General features: G+C 59.7%; 1 protein-coding gene across 18 annotated transcripts in view; it reads left to right on the forward strand.

The window, feature by feature from the left end:
* The first annotated feature begins 703 nt into the window (after positions 1 to 703).
* ZXDC (ZXD family zinc finger C) overlaps positions 704 to 15,851 on the forward strand; it is a 70,935-nt gene continuing 55,787 nt past the window's right edge. For 5 of the 18 annotated variants that reach the window (XM_082413940.1, XM_082413942.1, XM_082413952.1 and 2 more), the window contains exons 1-8: positions 707 to 1,660; positions 3,818 to 3,970; positions 4,059 to 4,137; positions 5,182 to 5,312; positions 8,853 to 9,023; positions 11,723 to 12,372; positions 13,220 to 13,282; positions 13,882 to 13,966. In XM_082413940.1, coding sequence (XP_082270066.1) covers positions 811 to 1,660; positions 3,818 to 3,970; positions 4,059 to 4,137; positions 5,182 to 5,312; positions 8,853 to 9,023; positions 11,723 to 12,372; positions 13,220 to 13,282; positions 13,882 to 13,966 — 2,182 coding nt within the window. In that variant the 5' untranslated portion in view covers positions 707 to 810. Of the gene's footprint in view, positions 1,661 to 3,817; positions 3,971 to 4,058; positions 4,138 to 5,181; positions 5,313 to 8,852; positions 9,024 to 11,722; positions 12,373 to 13,219; positions 13,283 to 13,881; positions 13,967 to 14,095; positions 15,076 to 15,851 lie in introns of those variants that run through there. The other 13 variants (XR_014251036.1, XR_014251037.1, XM_082413950.1 and 10 more) reach the window with 10 other exon arrangements.

Here is a 15,851-nt window from a genome sequence, read left to right on the forward strand (position 1 = left end):
TAATACATCATTCCTCAATTCAATACACATTTACTGAGCGTCTCCACTGCTAGCATCAGGGCACACAGCTGTGAATGACTCAACAGGGTCCCCGTCCTCACAGAGGCTTCACTGGAACAGGGACGAACGGAACAACTGCAGTTGAGAGCTGTCTGAGGGGCGGGGGGAGGGCACTCGGAGAGAGCCCCCCAGGCTGGAACCCGCTCGTCCTGCGGGAAGAGGGGGAGCAGGGCGGGGGTCCGGCGGGGGGAGCAAGGACAAAGCGGGGCCGCTCGGGGAGGGGGCGCAGCCGGACCTGCGCTGCGGAAGATCACGGGCGCGGCCGGCGGAGGACCGACCGGGGGCGGGGGCACGGCAGCCGCGGGGTCATCGTCCCGGAACGCGCAGGTGGGGCGCGGTCGGTCCGGGCGGGGACGAGATGCGAGGCAGCGCTCACTGAGGCGGCAGGACCGCTCGGAGCTACAACCCGCCGGACTGTTCCCGACCCGCCGGTTCCGCCGGTTCCGCCGGTTCCGCCGCGCGACCCGGCCGGGAGCGTAACACCAGCCTCTAGCGACCCACCCTGCACCGCCCACCGCACGGAGCCCTGACGTCACGCGGCCCGGCGGGCCCCGCGCCCCGCCCGCCGTTCCGCGCACGCGCGCCTCGGGCCGGCTCCGGCGCGCGCCGGGCTGCAATCCGCGCCGGGCTGCAATCCGCGCCGGGCTTTGGCGCCGACTCGCGTGCGTAGCGCACGGCGTCGCGCTCCGCGGGCGTGCGTGCGGGGTGGCGTTTCCGGCGAGGCGGTGGCTGGACGCGCAGCGGCCCAAGATGGACGCGCCGGCGCTGCTCGCCGCTGGGGCCCCGGCCCCACGCGGACCCCAGCTCGGCGGCGGCCCCGGCCGGACCCGCAGAACCCCGGGCTCCGCGCACCGCCGCCTGCTGCTGCTGCGGGACCCCGAGGACGGCGCGCAGGAGCCGCGGCGCGGGGAGGCCCGGCCGGCGGGCCCCGGCGGCGGCGACTCCTTCGTGGTGCTGCTGGAAGTGGCGCGCGGCGCGGCCGAAGCCCCGGGGCGGCGGGAGACCGAGCCCGGCGCCGCCGCGAGCCCGGCCGGCCGCCCTGCGCAGGTCCCCGGCGCCGCGCCCCTCGTGGGTCCCCGGGCCGCCGGCGGCCAGGACCTGCTGGTGCACTTGGAGCGCGGCGTCCTCGCGCTGGCCGCGCCGTCCCGCCGTCCGCCGCCCGGCCAGGAGGCCGCCAGCCCGGCAGGGGCCCGCCGCGCGTCCGCCGGCCCCGGGTACCGCTGCCCCGAGCCGCAGTGCGCGCTCGCCTTCGCCAAGAAGCACCAGCTCCAGGTGCACCTGTTGACGCACGGCGGCGGCCAGGGCCGGCGGCCCTTCAAGTGCCCGCTGGACGGCTGCGGCTGGGCCTTCACGACGTCGTACAAGCTCAAGCGGCACTTGCAGTCGCACGACAAGCTGCGGCCTTTCGGCTGCTCGGTGGGCGGCTGCGGCAAGAAGTTCACCACCGTGTACAACCTCAGGGCGCACATGAAGGGCCACGAGCAGGAGAGCCTGTTCAAGTGCGAGGTGTGCGCCGAGCGCTTCCCCACGCACGCCAAGCTCAGCTCGCACCAGCGCAGCCACTTCGAGCCGGAGCGGCCCTACAAGTGCGACTTTCCCGGTGAGCGGCGCCGGCGGGGCGGGGCGGGCAGCGCGGCGTCTCTTCTCCCGCTCGGGGTCGCGGTGGCTCCCGAACCCCGCCTGGCCGCGAGGCTTGGGCAGCAGCTGGGAGAATCTCGGCGCCCTTCCCCGGCGGCTTCCGGTGAGCGAGGCCACCAGGCGTCTTCCCGGAGACGGGAGCTTGAGGCAGGTCTCGCTCGTCACTTAGAAAAGCTCCGTCCGGCGTGTAGGCGCGTGCCCCGGGCTGCAGGGACGCAGGGCCACGCGGCCCAGGCGAGGCCTTAAGGCGCCGAGGGGATGATCGCGGGGGTGCGGTGCATCCACTATTGTGCCGCTGAAAGCGTTGTTTCCTTCGGGCTTCACAGTTGCGTAAAGTTCTGAAAGTCGTCTTCATCTTTAGACGGAGAGACTCTGGGCAGGTGGATGCAGTGGGCGGAGGGGTCTTTCTCCCGCTGTGAGTGCCCTTGACTTCTCCCCCGGGATAGGCAGCTCTAGCACGAGAGAAGGTTCCCGCCTGGGAAGGAGGGGCTGCGGTGCGGGGGCCACGCTGCAGAGCCAAGGCAGGGAATGGGGGCAGTGGGGCGGGCTGGGGGCAGGGTGCCCGAGGGCCTCCCAGGTGCCCTTCCTTAGAAGCGCGAGTGTGTGCCCGGCGACCCTGTTGATGCGTTATGGACGCGGAGTGCGCCCCTTAGAATGTACGTTATGAAGTGTACTCACATGTGGGATTTTGAAAGGGCGGAAGAAAATTCACATGTTACCAAGTTCCCGTGTTTTCTTCCCACGTGCCCTGGCCTGTCCTGTGCAACCCGTCTCCGTGGAGAGCATGGCTGTAGGCCACTGATTCCGAACGCTTGGTCCTGCATTCGGAATCTGACGGTGGTCTGCGGACCGCCCTCTAGTAAAAAGCTCAGGGGCCATCCTTCTGAGCATAGTACCAGGAGGATGAGGGGTCCAGCCTGCTTCTGGGCACGGGGTCACCCCGGGGGTTTTGAGGTGGGCGGGAGCAGGAGGGGGACCAGTGAAGCTCCGTGGAGTGTTCCAGACCGGAGTGTCCTGAGGGGTGACCCAGGTAGAGGCAGTGGGACGCCGAGGAGGCTCCAGGTGGGAAAGATTGCAGAGCTGGCTCAGGAGGCTTGACTGTCGGTTGGGGGAGGGTGCTTCTTGCTGAGGCAGAGACCGACTCAGCCTGTTCAGATCTCCCTGACGGAGTGTGAGAAGACACCAAGGCCCGAAATAAGGAACGGCTGGGGCTGCTGGGCATAGACAGATTTATGCCCGAGAGGAGGATTGTAAGGCACTTAGGAAGATCAGCGTTTCCCAGTTAAGTGTCGCTATGGAAAGCGGGACTCCCTGGGCTGTCCTGCAGAGTGCTGTGGGCACCTGGCAGCACCATAAAGGCTCAGAGAAGCGCTGCAGCAGAGACTCCTGGTAAGCATCTCGTAGCCTTGTGTTTTCTGCCCTGTTTGAGCGCTGAACCTTTCTGTCAAAGGAGAACTAGTGACGTGCAAAGTCTGGTGGCTCAGCCGGGCTTGAAGATGCAGGTGGTGGGAAAAGGCCATGTGAGCGAAGATGACCCCAGTGACCCTTGACAGAGCAGGGAACCCCGAGGAAATGGACCAAAGGGGGAGAGAAGGTTGCTGCCAGAGGCCGGGCTGCCAGCTGCCAAGGACGTCCGGGAGGGTGTTTATGAGGGTGGGGGATGCGGCCTCACTCCCACAGGTGAAAAAGTCTCAGGTGTTACTGCAGTCGTTTGCAGCCCTTCCAAGCTCAGCCCGACCAGACGGAATCTTGTTCCTTAGTCTCTGATTTCTCTCGTTGGGTTTATGGTCTCACGTGGGCAACCTGGGCAGTTGAGTTCCCACCATGTCCACAGGGTCTGAGCTACAGAACTGGGGTCAGGGCTGTGCTGGAGGACTTTCTCTTGATCTGGTGCTTTGTCTCCGGGTCACATGGGGACAGGTGGCCTGTGTGCACCCGTGGGCTGCCCTGAGCCACCCCTACTTAAGCTGCAAAGGTCTTCACTGTCTGGAGATGCTCCTTAGTCGTCCTCCTCCCTGTCTGCCCCAGTGTACGCAGCGTCCTGGGGTGGTGGCTGGTTTAGCCGTGTTCTGTGATTTTCGTCACGCCAGTGAGCAGGGTTTGTGTTTTCTCTGTTCAGGCTGTGAGAAGACGTTCATCACAGTGAGTGCTCTGTTTTCCCATAACCGGGCCCACTTCAGGGAACAAGAACTCTTTTCTTGCTCCTTTCCTGGATGCAGCAAACAGTATGACAAAGCCTGTCGTCTGAAAATCCACCTGAGAAGCCATACAGGTAACGAGCCGGGGACGTCTGGACCCCATCTGCTGTCAGCGCAGCCCACATTTGTAATCACGTGGTGTGATTTTTTTTCTTTTCTAAGGCGAAAGACCTTTTATCTGTGATTCTGACAGTTGTGGCTGGACCTTCACCAGCATGTCTAAACTCCTAAGGCACAAAAGGTAACCTTTACATTTTGGTTGAATTATCAGTTTTGAAAACAGGTGAGTTGTTTGTTAGTAGTAGAAGCCTATGGATGGAATAATCTTTGGATTTCTTTAAGTTATGAAAAACAAACCAATGTGGATAACTTAGAAAATTCAGAAACCTTATAAGAAGAAAACCACACAGAATCTGATCATCCAAAGTCAGTTTTTTCTGTGTGTACTTGTTTTTAAGTTTAACTGGTATACCTAATATGCAATTTGATATTTAAAAAAAATTAAGGTTATAGATTAAGCCTTGGTCGTGTCTTTACAAACTTTCCGCTGTGGTGATGACGCCTTGGAGGACTGGGCCTCTGTGCAGGTGACACTTGGCGCCTGGCCTGTGTCCCTTGTTTGGCCTCTCAGTAGCTCTGACACTGAAGCTCTTGTTCTCTTGTTTTTGTTTTGTTTTATACGTTTATTTATTTTTATTTATTTTATTTTTGGCTGCGTTGGGTCTTCGTTGCTGCACGCAGGCCTTCTCTAGTTGCGGCGAGCGGGGGCTTCTCATTGTGGTGCGTGGCCTTCTCTTTGTGGTGGCTTCTCTTGTTGCGGAGCACGGGCTCTAGGTGTGCAGGCTTCAGTAGTTGCAGCCTGTGGGCTCAGTAGTTGTGGCTCGCAGGCTCTAGAGCACAGGCTCAGTAGTTGTGGCGCGTGGGCTTAGTTGCTCCGCGGCATGTGGGATCTTCCCAGACCAGGGATCGAGCCCATGTCCCCTGCATCGGCAGGCAGATTCTTAATCGCTGTACCACCAGGGAAGCCCCTTGTTCTCCTGTTTTGCATTGGGAGCCAGAGAGGTTGGGTGCTTTGTCTGTACTTGCACGATTGGGATCTGAGGTGTCTGCTTAGAGAAAGACTGTGTGTATGTGAGGTGAGGTCCCCTGCGGTGTGGACAGCCTGTGTAGGAGCGGGGCGGCTGAGCGGGGGAAGTGGCTTCATCAGGGTCTCTGGGAGACTGCTCTTCCGGAATGGAACACTCTGGCTGTGAGTGGTCACTGTCCGTTGCTCTCTGTCCCGCAGGAAGCACGATGAGGACCGCCGCTTCTCCTGCCCCGTCGAGGGCTGCGGGAAGTCGTTCACCAGGGCTGAGCACCTCAAGGGCCACAGTGTCACCCACCTGGGCACCAAGCCCTTCGCGTGTCCCGTGGAAGGTAGGTGTGAGCCGGCCCCACGGCCGCCTGGACGCTCTGCGTGGAAGTTGCTTCGAGGTGGGTCGTGTCGGCTGCGGCGTGAGGTGGGCTCGGCTGGTTTTAGCCGGTGGCCGGGTCTTGGGAGCAGTGTGTCGGAAAGAGCAGATTCAGAGTCAGGCCCCGGGACTCTGGGCCCTGCAGGGGGCGCTTTGCTGAGTCCCCTCTGGGTTTGATGGTTGTGAGGATTCACTGACAGAACGTGTGAAGAAAGCCCGTTTCGGCACGAGGCACGTGTCTCGGACTCAGTAGCTGTGGCTCCTCACGCTGTGAGTGGACAGCAGTGAAGCCAGGCTGGCGATTTAGAGGCACGATTCCGGGTCGGCGGGAGGGTTCCCTCGGGGTGTGAAGTTGAACCCTGGCTCCACCCTCCCTGAATCAGTGACTTCAGGCAAGGTTCTCCGGGCTTCAGTTTCCTCACCTGGAGAAAGGGATACCAAACACCCACTTCCAGCTGAGCAGTTCCTGGAATGTAGCCCAGGTGGTCTAATCAGACACAGACCCGCCTCTCCCCAGGGCTCCAGTTGGGGCCGCAGGTACACAGCTAACGTGCAGGGCGCTTGGCGCACAGAGGAGGTCACCTGGAGGGTTCTTGGGATGGGGGGAGTGGCTCCCAGGAGGCAGGGGCAGTGGAGGCAGAAGGGCCGGTGTGGGCAGCAGGCTGAGGGCTCTAGGCGGGGTGATGGGGCCACAGTGGAGGTTTAGGCCGAGTCTGGGGTCCTGGGCAGGCGGTGGGAAGGGAGGACGGTGTAGACGGCAGAGGCGGGAGTTAGAATGCACGGTGCCTGGCGAGGGTTCAGGAGCGGGTGCTGTGGAGGAGGTGGCGGCTGGGCCAGCGTCTCAGCTGAGACGGGGACACGGGGCACAGGTAGGAGGTGGGTCTGGACGCCTGCGTTCCAGGTGCCCGCGGGCTTTGCCGGCATATGCTCAGGAGGCGGGGCAGCGGGCTGGGGGTGGGGCAGACCGCGCGGGGCGGTCCTTCAGGCCGGGTCGGTGCGGCGAAGGCGCCTGCGCGCGCGGCTCCCAGCCCTGCCTCTTCCCTGCTTCTGTCCAGTGGGGGCGGTGGGGGCTCCGCTGGTGAGGGAGTTCAATTAGGGCTGAGAGGACTTCAGTAAGCGCCACCCGCTGCTGGCAGGTCGCGGCAGGAGGCCTGCGGCCCAGCCCTGGGAACTGCCCCGCGTGCGGGCGGGCGGGCAAGCAAGCAGAGGGCGCCCCGGGAGGGGCCTGAGGAGGACGCGAGCGGCCAGGTGGGCACTGGGCCAAGAGAGGACGAAGTTTGGGAAAGGAGGCAAGTGGGCCGGTGCGAGGAGCTGAGGGGCCGCGGGCGGCTGGCGAGGCCTGCGGGGGGGGGGGGGGGGGCCTAACCCCGGCGGGTGGGCGGGGCGAGGCGGGGCGGGCGAGGCTTGTTCCCGCTTCCCTCCTTCTTGAGGGGTTTGAGGGGAAGAGGAAGGGGCACGAATGGCGACGGAGGAGGGAGGTTTTTCCTTTTGGTGACTGCATCCTTGAGAGCTCTGCGCCGGTCTGACATAGAGGGTGACCGGCAGCGCTTGGTCAAGGGTGTGCTTTTCAAGGGAGTGGCGGTGAAGGCGGGCTGGCGGAGGCATCCCAGAATCCTTTTTCACGTGTGCTGAGAGTTGACAGTTTTTGAGTCTGGATGATTTTACCATTTTCTCTGTTTTTGTAGGCGTTTGAAACATTCTTAATAAAAAGTTAAAAAGCCGCCACTCTCCGCCTTTTCCATAGCAGTAGCAGGAGGAGGAGAGGATGGGGAGGGGAGCGCGGCAGCGAGTGTGTACGAGGGTGGGCTGAGGGCGGCGTGTGCCTGGTGGGGCTTCTCTGGGCCTCCAGCCTGCCGTGGTCCCCGCGGGAATGTGGGTGGGAGCTGAGCAGACTCCTGAGGAGTTGGGGTTTGGAGGGAAGTCTGTCTTTGACAAAGTTGCTTCTGCCCTTCCCCTGGCGGGGTGGTAACTTGGTAGAAATGCGTGGCGCTGTGTGTGAATATCCTTAATTTGTAAAGCAGTAACACAAGTCTCAATAGATTATGTTGTAATTAGGAGAACGTAGTCGTTGACACACGTGGAAAAATGGTCCTACTCCTGATCATCAAAGGAAATCCAAATTAAAATGATACCTATCTTGTTCCCTGTTGAATTCGCAAGTATCTCTACAAGTGGAAGCTCCCCGCTGGCAGCAGCGTGGTGGACGTCCCTGTGGTGGTCGACCCCGCCCTCGGGAAGGCCGTGCGGTAGGCGGCGTGCTCAGCACCGCCGCCGTGTGATCAGCCTGGAAGTCTCTGTGAGGGTCCCAGCTGGGAGGGGGTGTGGAGCACAGCACGTGTGGCGACGGGGCCCCCGGGGGCAAGACCAGAGGTGTCTCTTCTCTGTTGTGTTTCCCAAGTGCCCTGTTCTGAGCCTGACCTGGCAACGGGTGTGAAGTTTTGTTTGAAAATGAAATCAGTTCAGAACTGCTCTCAGGGGTAGCAGAGCCCTTACTGCCGTGGCCGTATTCTCTCTGCGTAGCCTCTTTTCCTGACGTAGCCCTCCTCCGGCCCCCGGGCCCCGGGCCCCAGCGACCCCATCGCCTTCCCTGACGTGCTGTAGCGTGACAGCGCTGTGGCGTCCTTCGTGGGCGTCGTGAGTACCGTGGGCGTCGTGAGTACCGTGGAGGCCCCGCTTTACGGAAGGGGTCGAGACGGCCGTACGCGGGTGGGGCCGGTCCTGCAGCGCCCCACAGCCTGGCCTGGCAGCCCCTCGGCCGCACCTCCTTGCTGTGGTGGCCACGCTGCCCGGCACCTCAGACGTGACCTGTCTCCTGAGACCTTCCCTCCTCGGGGTGGGGCTCTCCTCTGCTCCCGGAACGCTGGGTGGCCCGACCCCGGGCTTCAGTCCGCCTGTGTTAGGACAGCTGGCTGCTTATGTGTCCCTACCAGGTGACGAGCTTGTGGCTGTCAGGAACCGCTCTTCCCTCCTGTGACCCCGCCGTGCCGAGCTCCAGCGGTGGGATGTCGGGGCGTGAAGGAGGGTGGCTGTATCTCTGGGTCTGCCTGTTTCTCTCTGCACTGGGTGCGTGTCTGCTCTGCGGACTTGGCCAGGGCCAACTCTGGGCTCCCCTCCTGCCCCTGAGTCCCGGCCATCTCTTCGGCCCGTCTGGGCAACAGCTTCTCAGGGGCGAAATGAGAGGAAGTGGCGGGTCTGTGGGGTGGTCTCCAGCCCCAGATGTCACGGGGTCGCAGGTTTTCTTCCAGTAGCAACTTAATGGAGGCGGTCAGCCTGACTTGAGCGGTTGAGGGATGGAGTTGCTGATGCAGCCCTGGTGGCGGGAGAGGAGACAGGCCGGAGCTAACTTGTGCAGGTCACGCGTCCTGTCTGCGGCCGATGCGGGACTTCAGGGTTCCTCGTGATGCTGCCTGAGGGTGCTTGCCGGGGGCAGAGCGGGGATGTGCCCTGTCTGGGTGCTGCCGGGACGGGGACCCTCAGGCTAACACGCGTCCCTCTCTCTGCCCAGGGTGCTGTGCCAGGTTCTCCGCGCGGAGCAGCCTCTACATTCACTCCAAGAAGCACCTGCAGGACGTGGCCGCTCCGAAAAGCAGGTGCCCGGTGTCCAGCTGCCACAGACTCTTCTCTTCCAAGCACAGCGTGAAGGCCCACGTGATCAGGCAGCACCACCGGCACCCAGGTCGGCCCCGCTCACGGCCCTGAGGGCGCCCAGCGTCCACTGGACGCGTGTCAGGGACGCAGTGCGATTCGCTGCTTCCTCGGCTCCCAGCCCAGGGACCGCAGCTGCCACGCTGCGTGGCCTCATGGCCTCTCTTCTGCCACTTCCTGCCTCTGACCCTCTCACCCGCCCTTGTCTCTGAGGGGCTTCCGCGGGGTTGGCCTCCGTAGCCTGGTCTCCTGAGTCTCTCCTTGTGACCTCGTCCTGTGTCCCGAGCCTGCCCCGCATCGCGTCCGACCCCTTCAGCTCCTCCTGTCCGTCCCATCGCCTGGGAGAGTCCTTGGAGACAGGACAGAGCTGTTTCCGGATGTCCTGGGGGCAGAGCGCGAACCACGACGAGCCCAGAGGGGCGACTCTGGGCACACGGACCTGGCTGTCCTGCTACCTGGGGGCCTAGGACTGAGAATCCCGCCCCGTGCACCGGCCCCTGGGCGGGCCTGAGGGTCTGGGTGGCCCTGCGGCTGCCTCTCTCTAGAGCCGTCCCAGCACCGTGCTCTGCGGCCCGGCAGGGCCTGGAGGGTGAAGTCCTAGCTGTAGTTACCTGAGCAGCTGCTGCCAGGCCCTGCTCAGTGCCACCTTTGTGACAGGCCTGCCCAGCCTCAGGCATAGCCACTTGCCCGCTGTGATCCTGGGAGGGGCACCAGTACGTGAAGCACGTGTTGGGTAGGTGATGGGGGGTTGGTCCCGGGCCCTGCATTTATGCTGTGACATGGTCTCGTGTCAGGTAGGTCATCAGGGGTGTGTGTCCCAGGCCTGGCGTTTATGACGTGGCACGGTCTCTTGTCGGGTAGGTGCCTGGGGTGCATCCCAAGCCCCACATTTATGATCTGACGTGGTCTTGTGTGGCGTAGGTGACTGGGGGGTGGCCCAGGCCTGGCATTTATGATGTGACGTGGTCCCATGTCGGGTATGTGACGGGGTCCCAGGCTTGCCTCCTGATAAATAGGTGCCTGGGAGCATCTGTTTATTGTGGACGGACTCTGCCAGGCCCTGAATTGGCTTTTCGGGTCCCTCTCCCATTGGTCCCGGGTGGGGCTCACATTGGCAAGGACGTGCTGGAGTGAGGTCATGCTGTGGCCTCATGCTGGAGGCTCTGTATTAATGTTTGTTTAGTGGTTTTTGGATGTCTGGCCCTTGCACGTTGGCAGGTCTCCAGTAAATATTTGTGGAATCAGCAAGATGCTAAATAGGAAATTTATGAGCACACTGGTATCTGTTTGCCTAGATTATTATTGATTTTTTCATAGGGAGCTGAATCATCAAGATTATCAAGGAAACTTTTGAAAAAGAGACATGTTTCCATTTTTAGTTACTTCAAAGAGTCACTGCCCTTTCAGAATGTTTCCTTGGTACTAGATGATTATTGAAGCCATGATAGGTTGATCCAGTTCTTAAACTTTGAAGTAATATGACAGCTGCAGATGATATATTCTGAATTTGGTTGTCGTTTATTTACTTCTGGAGGGGTGGCGTCTAGAGTAGATTTCTTTCATAGGTTCACGGTAGAAGCATCATAGGCACTTTGACGTGGCGTCCACAGCTGGACAGTGTGAGCTTGGGATTAGCTCAGGGTTGGGAGGGAGGGATGGTGCCAGGCCTGGGAGCGCCTTTCCCTCTGGCCGGGCCTGGGTGTCGGAAGCCGCAGGAGAGGGGCAGTCAAGGCCTCGTTTGGCAGCTGTGCCCCAGTTCTTTGTGCTTCCATTTTCCTGTTTGCTTGGTGCCTGGTGAGCCCTAGGATTTGGGTGATTGGGTGTCCTTGTGTATGAACCCCCAACTTGAACATGCATTGAAACTTTTTTACAGTATGTTAGTGTTCATTATTCTCCCAAGGGTAATCTGATTACTTAAAATCTTAATTGAATAACAATTAAGTGTTGGGAGACCGCTGCGGCAGCAATTAAGTGAACGAGGGCGGCTTGTTGAGGGCCAGGCCCTGTGTCTGCCGCTGAGGGGCACAGACGCTGGAACCCACGGCAGTGGGGGCAGTGGAGCCTGGAAATGGAGCAGCTCCATCCAGGAGGCCACGGCCAGGCCTGCAGAGTGCGGTGTCTGACATGTGCTCTCCGCAGCTCCCTGGGGGCGCCCTGCTCCAGCCCAGAGGCAGGCAGGCCGGCAGGCCAGATTTCCCCCACTGTCCGTCCCTGCCCTTGCGCCCTCTCGTTCTGGAGAGGCTGCTTGTCGCAAAGTGGGCAGAGAGCTGGGTGGGACGTGGACCCACATAGCTGATGCCAGAAATGACAGGGAGCCAGGGTTCAGCGTGGCCTGAGGCCTGTAGGTGTCTGCTCTGCGAGAGTGCTTGGTCTCCTAGGGTGGCTGCTCGTGGTGGAGTGAGCTCAGGGTTTGAAGCCAGTAGGACTGGGGTTTGAGTCTGGCCTCTTCCCGTCACTGGGCGGTGTCTTTCGGGAGTGTCGTTGACCCAGGTCATGACCGCAGTCTGGGGAGATGCCCGTGGGCTCGAGGCTCCGGGCAGCGTGGACAGGGCGCCTGGCGTGTCCCCCACGGCGCCTTGCTGCAGAGCGTGGCCGCCTGCAGGGCCAGGCAGCGGCCGCAGGAAGAGCCGTCCTTGTCCCCTCGGTGGTCGCCTGCTCACGTCTTGAGCACATACAGAGCTCCCTGGTCTCTGAGGGCCTAAGGTCACCAGAGTGTTCCTTCCTTTTCAGACCTCTTCCCTCCGCTGGGAGCTCCAAGCGTGCTTGCGCCCAGCAGTGACCTCAGCAGCCCCAGCCAGAGTGAGTTCAGCAGCGTGGACCTGGCGGTCCTCTTCTCCGACACGCCTGGCGACAGCGGTGGTGCCCCCAGGACCTCCGACGGGGCGCTGCGCACTGGGATCCTGACTGTCGATGTGACTTCCGTGAGCGCCTCTCTCGGGGGGGGCCTCCCTGCCAGTCAGGCTGCCTCAGGGCCCATGGGCCCCCTGGTCTTGGTGGCCCACAGTGACGTCCCACCGGGCCCGGACAGGCCCCTCGTCCTCGGGACGGCAGCCACGGTTCTCCAGCAGGGCAGCCTCGCTGCAGATGACGTGCAGGCCGTGGACGCAGGGGCGCTGGGCTGTCTGGTGGCTCTGCCCGTGAAGAGCTTGAGTCGGGACCCCCAGGCTTTCACCTCTGCGAGCGGCCCCCAGGGAGACGACAGTGCCCCTGAGCTGCTGGTTCCCATCAAAGTGGAACCGGACTTGGCCCCCGGCCCCGACGCCGTCAGACAGCAGGCGTGGAGCGGAGGGGCGCTGCGGCCTGTGGAGTCCAGCCCTGCAGAGGAGCTCGGACCTCGGAAAGACGCGGGACTTGGTGCGGGGCCCGGCGGCTTCTACTTGGTATGAAGTGCTCTGTTCGGTCATGTCTCACACCCGTCGTGTGGTGTTCTAGATTAATCTACGTGCAGACGTTTCTTAGGGGTTTGCGAAAGGATGGAGCTCCTGCCTACAAATCTGGAAATCTGAGTTCCAATCTCGAGTCTGGAACGGATTAGTTTTTATGACCTTGAGCAAATCACTTAACGTGTCTGAGCCTTAAATTCTCACTTATTTCTAAAATGAGGGGCTTTGGCTACATGATTTCTAAGGTCTTTTCGAGTTCTGTGATTTGGTGGTAACGTGTCTTTTCTTGAAAAATGCTGAGGTATTTCATAATGTTGAAACGTTCTGTGTTTGAGCTTATCACGTAATAGCAGATCCTCAGACGGAGTCGTGACCAAGAGGAATTGTGACATCAACTGTCTGTTAAGGCTTAATGGAAACTAAAACCATGCAAAAATTTTTAATTTGAATTAAGAACAACAAAAAAAGGGAGTGGTCTGGGAGCCTTTGTCTCTGGAGGGTTACAAGAGCACTTCTCCAGTTGCGAGGCTTGGCAGTTAATATATTTTAACTATATTTATGTCAGTTATACATTTAATATAATTTAATTTAAAGTAATTTAATCAGATTCTTAAGAGAATGTCTTTCCTCAGCCTCAGGTGGGAGTGATCAAGTAGGTTTTTCTTTGTGGTGCAGGTTAATTGATGGTGATGTTTGTATTCAAAAAGTTAAATCTTAATTTACCATGATATAAAGAAAAGTTACTCCTTTGAATCAGCGTCCTCTGTGAGGGATGCGGCAGTGGCCTAGGGCCAGCGGAGCGCGAGACTGACCCTGACCCTGACCCTGTCCGTTCTCTCGCTAGCTGTGTGACGTGAGCCAGCCGGGCATCTGTGAGCCCAGAAGGCGCGTGGCGAAGGGGCCGCAGGTACGCCCGAGCCTCTCTCTGCGGGGACGAGGGTTCCACCGTGTCCTCGCCGTGCGTCCGCAGGGGTGTGGCGCCCCCAGTCCCCTGTGCGTACGTCAGGTCCCTCGGTAAACGCCCCGGTTCAGTGATGCACTTACTGCTCTGCTTTGCCGGGTGAGACCCTGAGTGGAGCACCTGCCCTGAGCAGCCTCCGTGGGGCACACGGCCTGGGCCCCCGGGGTGGCCACGCGGGCGTGGTGTGACACGTCCTGAAACCTGGGGAGGGGCCGCAGTCAGTGAGTTCTGGTCACTGAGGACACTGGTTCTGTGTTTCAGGCAGCAGAGTGGTCTGCAGTTCACTTTAAGCTGGTTTCTGTGTAAAATATTTTAGTACGTTTTAGACTTTGAAGGAATAAACTTTGCTTCCCTGGATAATAAAATCACGTGTACGGTTCCAGCTCAGACTCCGTGCAGCGGTCGCTGTCACTGGATGTGGCATTTGATTCTCTGAGCCTTTGCTGGGGTCTGTTCAGGAAGCAGACCCCGCGCTCAGTAGGTCCCCTGCTCCCCTCCCTCTACTGTTTGGGTCCCGTGACTGATATGCTTTTCTTTGGTCTCAGGAAGGCGGGGGCTCAGCAAGAACTGATTCCCGAGCCATTCAACTAGCCAAGGAAAAAAAGCAGAAAGGAGCTGGGAGCCACACAGGTGAGGCTGTGTGCGGGGAGGGGGCCGGGCGCGTCTCGTGGGGCCCCCCAGGGGGCATGTGGCGCTGTGGATCCCCAGTGCAGGAACACTGCTGATTTTAAAGTGTCGGCATCTTGTTTGAATTTTTAGAAAACACTAAGTGGACCAGACAGGACCTGCTAGTTTGTGATCTCCTCCATCCATCCTGAAAATGGGATAGTGGGCAAAGTGCTTAAGGGAAACTGCAGTCAGTCCTTTTGTGAAGGTGACGCTGAATTCTTCAAATAGCATTATTTTGTAGATTTCATTTTATAAAAAATATTTATCTAAAATATATTTTAAAATGTCAAAAGGTATGTAGGATTAGCTGTATACCATTTTACATCTTCTTAATACGACGGCGTCTTATTTCACGTAATGGTAGCACCCTCCTCTCTGGGGCAGTAAATAGTGCCCCCCGGCGAGCGTGGGCCCTGTCAGCGTTCGCTGTGCCGAGGAGGGCCAGCCCTGCGGTTCCCGAAGGCCGGGGGGTGGGAGCTTCAGAGATGGCGGCGGCAGGTGGTGGTGGCCTCCACGAGGGCACAGTTGGTGAGGGGCCGGGGCCTCAGCTCCGTGGAGGTGGAGCTGCTCTGGGGCGGCATCTGTAGAGAAAGTTTTGTTTTCATTGTTTTTGTAATATTTCAGCGTTACCTTTTTAAAAACAAGGACACTTAAATACACGCCAGGCACTGTCATCACTTCTTTAGGAGTTAGCAGTACATGTTTCCTTAAAGTCAATATCTAGCCAGCGTTCCCATTTTCAGTCGTTTCAGATGCCATGAATGTTTTTATACCTGTTTATTCTAATCAGCCAAGTAAGGCCCGTATTTCGTGTTGGTTGTTGCATGTCTGGGGTCTCTTTCACATTCGTAGCCCCGCCCGTGTGTGTGTGCGTGTGTGCGCGTGCGCTGGAGGCTGGGCAGTTTGCCCCATCGGGTTGGCGGGTCTCGTGCTTCAGGGTAACAGGTCGCTCTGTCTCCGTGTTTCCTGTAAACCAGTCGCTCCGGCTGGAGGCTTTGCTCTGACTCGACTTAGAGCTTGTGGGGCCCTGACGGCCGGCCCAGCCGCGGACGCCCAGGGTCTGGACTGTTAATCATCAGGCTGCAGGAGGAAGCTGATGTCTTTCCCATTTTAAGCTAGAATACTTCTGCTCATACAGGAAAGCCAGCAGAAATGTCTGCATTTGTCTCTTAATCAGTTTTCAAAATAACGAGCTAGCTGGTTTCTTTGCATCCTCCAGGGGTGGTCAGGGTACTTCATACGCTCATTGATTTAAACATCCTATCGACTTTCAAGGGAAATAGAAATCTGGATCCTGTCCAGTATGCAGCCTTCACACGTGAAGGCAGGAGAAGAGTTTCTTCTTGGGGTGTGTAGGCTCACCTTTGCACCACGTGACCTTGAACGCCCTCGTGTCCCGTAACAGCCGAGAGGTAGAGGAACATAAATAGAGACCCACAGCCCCGTTCCCAGAACCCTCGGGGCCAGCTGTGTGTTTCCCCCGACCCTTTACTTTGGTGGAATTTTAGACTTGCAGAAACACGCTTCCATGTGTGTTGTCCCCAGTTGTGGTGCCCTCCACCCAGCCTCCCCCGTGTGGACGTGTTCTGAGATCACGTGTGTCCACAAAGCTGGGGAAGGACTGGGGCCACGGGCCACTGATGGGCTCGGACCTCACGTGCACGTGACGGTCCCCTGGGGCCCTCTTCTGCCCCGGGTCCTGGGTCAGCCCCTCGGCCTCTTCCTCTGTGTCTGCTCCTCGGCCTTCCAGATGCTCCTGTCGAGATGCTGGCCCTTCGGTCCAGGGCGTCCCTCCCTTCGGGTCTGTCTGGTGCTTTCTCTGGACTGGGCCAAGGTTGTGTGTTTT

The sequence above is a fragment of the Balaenoptera physalus genome (genome assembly GCF_965194825.1).
Source record: "Balaenoptera physalus genome assembly, chromosome: 11".
Lineage (NCBI taxonomy): Eukaryota > Metazoa > Chordata > Mammalia > Artiodactyla > Balaenopteridae > Balaenoptera > Balaenoptera physalus.